General features: G+C 42.3%; 1 protein-coding gene and 1 pseudogene across 1 annotated transcript; one reads left to right on the top strand and one right to left on the bottom strand.

Annotated features, from left to right (window-relative positions):
* Positions 1 to 725: 725 nt before the first annotated feature.
* On the top strand, positions 726 to 3,064 carry LOC136517771 (GATA transcription factor 23-like). The gene is made up of 3 exons (XM_066511413.1): positions 726 to 986; positions 1,147 to 1,254; positions 2,219 to 3,064. Exons 1-3 carry the CDS (start codon positions 960 to 962, stop codon positions 2,507 to 2,509), a joined length of 426 nt encoding a protein of 141 aa, XP_066367510.1. The 5' UTR covers positions 726 to 959; the 3' UTR covers positions 2,510 to 3,064.
* Positions 3,065 to 3,385: 321 nt separating this feature from the next.
* On the bottom strand, positions 3,386 to 8,550 carry LOC136518094 (nifU-like protein 4, mitochondrial; annotated as a pseudogene).
* Positions 8,551 to 9,506: the final 956 nt, after the last annotated feature.

The following is a 9,506-nucleotide window of genomic DNA, read 5'->3' as shown; positions in this document are numbered from 1 at the left end:
CCCTGCCAAACAGGCCCTAGATATCCACTATCCACAAGGGTAAATAAGACGTAATTTAGCATAACCATGACTCGTTTCGGTGTTGGGGGTACAACTTACTAACTTAGGACCTTGGTTCTAATAGTTATCAACTACAATTAGCAAGTAGGGATCAAATAGACCTGCTAACCGTTAGCAACCGGAGGTGCTAACAATAAATTCATTAGTCAATGGCCCTATTCGCTTATCTTATAATCCATCTTTTTCAGCCGGAACGGTGTTTTTCTCTCACAACAAATCAGTTGGCACAGTGTTTCGGCTTGTTTTTTCAGCGAAGCGAACGGACGATGATAATACATCCGTCGTAGGGTAAACCACCAGCTTCAGGCCTCCCCCAACAGATTATTCGACATATATGGTTTAAGTAACCCTTATATTAATAATTAGCTATTTAATAATTAGTAGCTTTTTAACTATTATTATACCTAACTAATAGCAGAATCTCTAAACATATAATTTTACACACTAGTAAGAAGAAAAAGATTATTACTCCAACTAGGGGTTGTAGTGGATAAGTGTTGGGACCGAGCTAGTGATCAGAAGATCGGATGAGATGAGGACTCTCGAGCCTAGGATCACCGGCCCGGATGCGTGGTGTGGGGCCCACAGCGCAGCCCTACCTCTCTCTGCATCTCCGCCCCTTATGTACGTCGTTGTGGCGTGGCTTGCTTCCACACTCGTGCCGCTGCCGCTGCCGCTGGACTCGTCTCGTCTCTCGTCTCCCTCCACCATCGTCATCATCTTCCATTCTCCCCAACCCTCCACTGCTCCACGCCCCTCTGGCCCTCTCTCTCTCCCTCTCCCTCTCCCTCTCCACACAGCTCACGTACTCTCCAAGAAACAGAGCGATCGAGGCCAGCACGCAAGGAGCCGTCTCGACGAGATCGACACACCCAGCAGGATCGATCGGTCGGTCAGAGATGATGGATTCCGCCGAGCATCACAAGGTTTGTGCCCCTCCTCTCGTCCGTCCTGATCAACAGCTCTTATCCTCTCCTATCCTCTGTTTCTTTTACAAGTATATGCCAAAGAGAAGAGGAAGCGTTTTTTTTTTGTACTTTTGCCTCTGATGATGATCTCCTTGGCTGCCTGGTCTCGCTCCTTCAGGTGATCGGGATCGCGCCGGCGCCGGCGGCGGAGGCCGGGAGACCGTGCTGCGTCGAGTGCCACACCACCGCGACGCCCATGTGGCGCGGCGGGCCGACGGGGCCCAGGGTAAGCTAGCGCTGCTCTCTCTGTTCCTTGTTGTGCTGCCTGGAGGCGATCGGAGCTCTCGATCAGAGCTATGGAGTGATCAGAGCAGTTGATCGCGGCCGATCACCTCTTCTTGGTGTGGATTGCACAGTAATTAAAAGGGGATGATCACATCACATCACATATATAGCAAGTTGATGATCTAGCTAGGTACTAATTTGGATTTAGGAGACTGGCTGGCGAGATCAGATGATGATGATACGGTGAATGATTATTCCTTCCAATCATGGCTCCATCGATTAGCCTAGCTAGCCGCCGCCCTCGCATGAGAAAAGGGAGGGCTCAGAATCTCTAGCCGCCGCTTTGATTGATTCCGCTTGGGTTTGGGTGGTTAGGTGAGCTGTTCCAAGCAAAGCAACGGTGCTAACCTCCCACCCCCAGCTAATTCCCGCTATCGGCTATGTGTGTGAACGCTTAAAAAAATGGGGGAAGCCAATGCAAGCTAGCTTCCCTGATACCGTTCTTCTAGTTCCTAATCTCATTTGTTTATGTATATATTGCTCCAGCCAATTGTTTAGCCCCGTAGGGGCATCCCATATACATAACTGACATCTCTTGTTCCTATCCAGTACCATTATCAACACAGCAAGCAAACAGCACAAAACAATTTAGAAAAAAAAATGATGACTAGTAGTCTAGTACTAGCTAGTGTGTTCCTATCCAGTACCATCATCAACAGAGCAAGCAATCAGCACAAAAAAATTTAGAAAAAAAAATTATGAGTTAGTACTAGCTAGTGATCGCGGATGTATGCCAATATATCATCATACTGTTTTTTTTCTCCTTCGAAAAATTGCTTGCAGGACCTGCCAGGCAAATATATTAATAGAGGAGAGAATATATCATCATAGTGTGAAATGATCTTTATGGTACTTGATGTTTTGGATGAGCATTAAGCAATCTTCTTAATTTGATCTGGTTGCAGTCGCTTTGCAATGCGTGCGGGATCCGGTACAGGAAGAAGCGGAGGCAACAACTTGGTCTTGACACCACCAAGAAACCACAACAAAACCAGCCGCAGCCACCACAGCCACAGCAACAGCAACATCAACATCAAGATCACAGTCCAGCAACAAGTGCAGTCGTCAAAGACAACAACAAAAGTAGCAACCTCCAAGTGGTGAAGAAACGGAGGGTCCTGATGGGAGTGGAGGAGGCCGCAATCCTGCTCATGGCCTTGTCCTCCTCATCCAGATCCACGCTGCTACATGGCTAGCAGGATCTCAGCACCACCCAACCCAGAGAGGCTGCTCTGCTCAATTGTGTGTACATATACAGGACACAGAAGAAACACAAACAGACCACCCAGTGGTTCCAAGCCAACCATGTAACTTTCCTGGATTCTCAAGAAGATGGCCTCTTTCCAGGATGAAACTGATGTTGAAGGACTGGATTTGATTTTGGATTCACCCACCTCTTGTGCTGCTGCAGGTCTAATGATCTTGCTGTGTTGTGTCGTGTCATGTTCGAACCCGAAAGTGAAGTTGACTTGGGAAGGCTTGTTTGCCCTACATGGTAAGATAGATGGTGGTCCTTGTCTCTGTTGTTGTTGATAGGCTCTTTAATTGTGATTAGCAATGTATAAGAGGCCCTTTTGCCTCACTCCCATGTCTCTCCATTATTTTTCCCTATACATTTTTTCTTCTTTCATTGCCACTGTATGTGTTTTATCCCCCTTGATTAATTCCCATGTATGTTCTTTGTTATTACTCCTTGATTGAGGATGGGTGATCAAAAGCAGGCATCGCCCTTCTTGATGTTTAATAAAAGATCGAAGTGGATATAATGATCTATGCGTCCCATTTCAGATGCAAAAAAAGTTTTTTTTCACCTTTGTTTTTATGTGGCAAACAGAGCTGCCGCAGCCGCTTCTGCTGCACTCACAAATTACCGTAGAAAAAGCGGCTGCAGCCGCAGCCAAACAGGCCCACTTCTGCCACACCAACAGAAAAAAAAAAAACAAAGTTCTGGCATCTTAAATGACCAACCGAATTAGAAAATTATAATTGGAATATTCAAACCACCGTAGAAGCAATATAAACGATACACAGCAGATTGATGATAGGAATATCATCAGGCATAAGCAAAAATAACCCCGTGAAGTATTTTTCATGCAAAATTTGATAGCTTCGTATTTAATTAGACATACTCAGATATATACAGAAATTCAACAAAAATAAAACAGCAATCACTGTGCCACTTTATTCGGATCCTAGTGCAAGTGCAACTGATGTTGGCTCAGACTATTGATGCCTCTGCTATCTATCATAGCCTGCCTCCTGCATACGTCAGGATCGGTGCTGGCTGCTAATCATAGTAAAATGCTCAGGCCATTCTTGGTCTCTCAAAAGGCAAACATATGGATAACCTTTTCGGATGTAGAAATACCGGGAAACATCATAAGTGCAAAGTTGCTATAACTTTTGAAGAGGCTGTGTTGACCCTCAAAACCTGTAAGAACTCTCACTCCATCTATCCAGCCAGTTCAGCTTCCTCATCACCATCAAACTCCTGCTCTACTCCTTTCACCTGTTAATTATAGAAGTATTATGACAAATTAGCATAGTTGAAGTCTTGAGAATTGCCAATGGGAATAGATGGATCAATGGATAATTAAGGAAAACCCATCATAAGGAACAAATGCAATAGGAACTAATTTCCTGAATGTGACCAAATGACAACCATTCTAGTTGTCAAATAGAGAACACTTTTTGAGCCACATGCATTAAGGAACAGCAGGAAGAACATAATAAATCACTTCACATTCTAGTTATCAAACAGAGAACATTTTTTGAGCCACGAGCATGAAGGAACAGCAGCAAGAACAGAATAAATCACTTCACATTCTAGTTATCAAATAGAGAACATTTTTTGAGCCACGAGCATTATGGAACAGCAGCAAAGAACAGAATAAATCACTTCACATCACCTCAGGCACATAGTGCATAAACATGTTTTCTATCCCAGACTTCAATGTGACTGATGAACTTGGACAGCCGCTGCAGGCACCTTGCATTTTAAGCTTAACTATCCCGTTTTCTCTGAAAGGATAGTGTTCTAGTGAGACAAGGAAACCAAATTCTTAGTAGCAGACCACACGTGAGGGGAGGGAGGGAAAGACTCACGGATCAAATCCTCGGTATTCAATGTCACCACCATCATCTTGAACAGCTGGTCGAATACGAGTCTCCAACAATTCTTTTATCATGGCAACTATTTCTGAATCATCCTAGGAGGAAACAGTGCAAGAAAGATTCAGTGTCACAAGGCAAATAATAGCCAACATAACATATACTGATTTTGAAATGTATGTTGTCAGTGCTAGGTAACATCATGGACTCTTAGTATAATAAGAGGATTCAGGGTCTCAAAACTTTTTTTTTTGGTAACCTAGGTACCAGTATAGCTCCATTATAGATTACTAGAATTAGATTCTGAGGCAATGTAGTGCAAAGAGTCCATAGTATCACTCTCTGTCTCATCATAAGAGGTCACATCTTCATATGAGTTGATGATCATTGCAATCCTATTATTTCTACCAACTGGTGCACATACAGGACTGAATCAACACATTCAAGAATCATTTAAGCAATTCCTACAAAAACAAGTCATATAATAGCCACAATTCCATTTTACACCTACCTATCGGTGACAGGCATACAGGATTTAATCCTCATATTCAAAATGAAGCAAAGTTAAGCAACTTCAATCATGGCATAAATGAGTTCCATTTTATTGTGCTCCTAATCTATATTTTTCCATGTATGGATCATACATACTTTCGCAGATATTTACTATTGAATATGGCATGTGTGGGCATCCCTACCATATCTTGCCTAGACCCAGTACAGTACTGTACACTTTACATGCTGCCTCAATAGACAACCGATTGCCCCATTTGCAATGTTATTAGAAGTTAGAACATCCAAGAAACTATCCCTATAGGTTTTCTCTGTTACAATATAAAGCATATGGTTTCAGGTCTTGTGATAATAAAATGCTCTGCTATCTCATAGCCTGCCTCCTGCATACGTCGGATCGGTGCTGGCTGCTAATCATAGTAAAATGCTCAGGCCATTCTTGGTCTCTCAAAAGGCAAACATATGGATAACCTTTTCGGATGTAGAAATACCGGGAAACATCATAAGTGCAAAGTTGCTATAACTTTTGAAGAGGCTGTGTTGACCCTCAAAACCTGTAAGAACTCTCACTCCATCTATCCAGCCAGTTCAGCTTCCTCATCACCATCAAACTCCTGCTCTACTCCTTTCACCTGTTAATTATAGAAGTATTATGACAAATTAGCATAGTTGAAGTCTTGAGAATTGCCAATGGGAATAGATGGATCAATGGATAATTAAGGAAAACCCATCATAAGGAACAAATGCAATAGGAACTAATTTCCTGAATGTGACCAAATGACAACCATTCTAGTTGTCAAATAGAGAACACTTTTTGAGCCACATGCATTAAGGAACAGCAGGAAGAACATAATAAATCACTTCACATTCTAGTTATCAAACAGAGAACATTTTTGAGCCACGAGCATGAAGGAACAGCAGCAAGAACAGAATAAATCACTTCACATTCTAGTTATCAAATAGAGAACATTTTTTGAGCCACGAGCATTATGGAACAGCAGCAAAGAACAGAATAAATCACTTCACATCACCTCAGGCACATAGTGCATAAACATGTTTTCTATCCCAGACTTCAATGTGACTGATGAACTTGGACAGCCGCTGCAGGCACCTTGCATTTTAAGCTTAACTATCCCGTTTTCTCTGAAAGGATAGTGTTCTAGTGAGACAAGGAAACCAAATTCTTAGTAGCAGACCACACGTGAGGGGAGGGAGGGAAAGACTCACGGATCAATCCTCGGTATTCAATGTCACCACCATCATCTTGAACAGCTGGTCGAATACGAGTCTCCAACAATTCTTTTATCATGGCAACTATTTCTGAATCATCTAGGAGGAAACAGTGCAAGAAAGATTCAGTGTCACAAGGCAAATAATAGCCAACATAACATATACTGATTTTGAAATGTATGTTGTCAGTGCTAGGTAACATCATGGACTCTTAGTATAATAAGAGGATTCAGGGTCTCAAAACTTTTTTTTTTTTGGTAACCTAGGTACCAGTATAGCTCCATTATAGATTACTAGAATTAGATTCTGAGGCAATGTAGTGCAAAGAGTCCATAGTATCACTCTCTGTCTCATCATAAGAGGTCACATCTTCATATGAGTTGATGATCATTGCATCCTATTATTTCTACCAACTGGTGCCCATACAGGACCTGAATCAACACATTCAAGAATCATTTAAGCAATTCCTACAAAAACAAGTCATATAATAGCCACAATTCCATTTTACACCTACCTATCGGTGACAGGCATACAGGATTTAATCCTCATATTCAAATGAAGCAAAGTTAAGCAACTTCAATCATGGCATAAATGAGTTCCATTTTATTGTGCTCCTAATCTATATTTTTCCATGTATGGATCATACATACTTTCGCAGATATTTACTATTGAATATGGCATGTGTGGGCATCCCTACCATATCTTGCCTAGACCCAGTACAGTACTGTACACTTTACATGCTGCCTCAATAGACAACCGATTGCCCCATTTTGCAATGTTATTAGAAGTTAGAACATCCAAGAACTATCCCTATAGGTTTTCTCTGTTACAATATAAAGCATATGGTTTCAGGTCTTGTGATAATAAAATGCCAGAGTAGACAGGGAAGTTCAGAAAAGCAAGACAAGGAAAATAAATGCTGGACGGATAGTTTACAGAAACTAGTTGAGATACCTCATGAATTGCTGTGTCCATAGAAGCTGCAGCATTTGAGTCCAGAAAAAGTGGTTGTCCAGATGAGTAAAAATCCATTATCGCAGCAAAAACCTCAGGCTTGAGGTAATCCCAAGAAGTTTCTTTCTGATTTTGTAACAGTTACAAAATCAGATCCAAAGAATACCCTGGTTACTCCTGCATACAGATTCCAATGTTGTGTCAAAAGAGTTAACACTTCAGTAAAAGGCTGATACTTAATGCAAGAAAACCCAATCTAACCAGCAGCTCAATATGTCTTCCAAAATTGTGCTCTTTCTTATATCATGTTCGACACTACTACTTCACCCATCCCCATGCTGCCATCAATACTGGTCTTTTGTCCCACTTCACTTCACTAAATTTCTCTATGGAATCTATTAAGTAACAGAAGGGCTTAGAATGGTAACTTTAGCATCTCTTCTTCAGCTATGAAGACAAAGTTTTTGTTGGAGCTAAACTAATTGTCTGCAGGGTAATGATACAATAAAACAAACTGAGAAGTGAGAAGGAAAATTAGTGAAGTGACCAAAAATAGAGATAACCCTATTGTTTAGCATCAGAAAACTGTTATTGGCACCAAGTTATGAAAGTAAACAGCTCATTCCTATAACCCGACCGTTCTTTCAAGAACTGGCACATGTCACCAGTAGGACACTTAAGAGTAACTAAATGAATATAAAGCTTGTAGAACTACAAGAGCAAAGGCACAAATGGAAATGAAAATGAATGCAACAGGCGACAGGGGGGGGAGGCATAAATGTACCATCAATAGCAAACAGCGCCTTAGCCAAAGGGGATGTCATCGCAGTGCGAGCATTAGGGAAATCAGAGCTCCCAACCTCCATAATTGGCTTTCCAGGATAGAACATGAGTGACTGCGGGTTCGGGGTCGACTGCGTCTGGATGAACATGGTCCTCTTCTGCCCTCCTGCACATGACACAGTTTTCATTTCTCCCAAACAAAGAACACATTAATGGATTCATCACAAGAACAAGGTCACCAACAAATCAAATTCCACTGCAGCTCAACATTTTGGCACAACAAATGCGCACGACCAATCATATAACAGTGCTGATTGCTACCTCAATCCGATGATATAGGTATCTCTTACCACCACAGTAGCCTAAACTAATTCGCTGATCCAACCTTTTCGAGCTGTAAAAAACACGCCTTTAAGCTAAACCAAGACGGAGGGAGTGGGAGAGCAAACCCTAACCTCCGAATCGATCCCATGGATAGGAGGCGGGCTTCCTGGCGACCGGCCGCGCGAACGGCGGCGACTTCAGACGGTCGAGGGGGCCGGACGCCGCTGAGGATAGGAACCGGGGCGGGGGGTCGCCGCCACGGTTGCGTCGCCTGAGGCCTCCCATGGAGCCGGAACGCGAGCACGAGAAGCCTTCTCCTCGCCATGGCCGTAGGTGGTCTCCTCGATGCGTCCTTGCAACGTTGTGCTCTCCTGCTTTCTCTTCTCCTTCCTTTAGGTCGGCTGGTCTAATGGGCCTGAAGCCTGGTCACTCATGGGCCGGACTAGAGATTTGCAGCCCAGAAGAGGGCACCAGCGGATGGGTACCTTTTAGCGTGGGTTCTGGGCCGTTTAGATCAAAAACTCAACCTTACTATGGGAACGCGTAAGTTTTTGAAATATTTAACAATCTTTTTTTTTCTAAAGTTAGCCGATAAATTGATGTAAATAAATATATGTTTTGCCATGTTCCCTTCTTCTTTGGCAATGTAATTGGAAAACGTAGGATAGTACTCTTCTTTTTACTCAGTGACATCAAGCTAGCAAGTCTAAGTGGAGTTCGTTGTCATTAGCTTAATCATGTTAGTGCGAAAGCACACGTAGCCTAATAGTTATAAGAGTCTCGGTAGCATCTTAAGTCTGCGTTTCGACTTCCCGTGGGAACGAATTTTTCAGGATTTAACGGCGTTGTGCTATTAGTGACAGGTGACGTTCCCGTTGACAGCGAGACGCCTACGATTACTTCGCCAATCTCGAGGATTTATCAGCCCAGTCTTCGTGTGGGCGTCTACGTTGTACTGTGTAATTCTAAAAAAGAAGAAGATCCTCATAGGGGTAGGGTTTGCGTGTGTGCGTTTATAGGGGTGAGTGTACATGCATTTTGAGCGTCTACATAACTGCATTGTACTATGTAGTTCGCAAAAAAAAGCTTAATCATATTAGTAATTACACTCGTTCTACCAAATTAAAGTACCTTAAGTTTGAATAACTATATTGAAAAATATCTTATTTATGATATCAAATAAGTTACACTCGTCCTACCAAATTAAAGTACCTTAAGTTTGAATAACTATATTGAAAAATATCTTATTTATGATATCAAATAAGTTACACTCGTCCTACC

The sequence above is a fragment of the Miscanthus floridulus genome, chromosome 17 (assembly GCF_019320115.1).
Source record: "Miscanthus floridulus cultivar M001 chromosome 17, ASM1932011v1, whole genome shotgun sequence".
Taxonomy (NCBI): domain Eukaryota; kingdom Viridiplantae; phylum Streptophyta; class Magnoliopsida; order Poales; family Poaceae; genus Miscanthus; species Miscanthus floridulus.
Note: the sequence above shows the minus strand (reverse complement) of the source record. Positions and strands in the feature narration are given on the sequence as shown.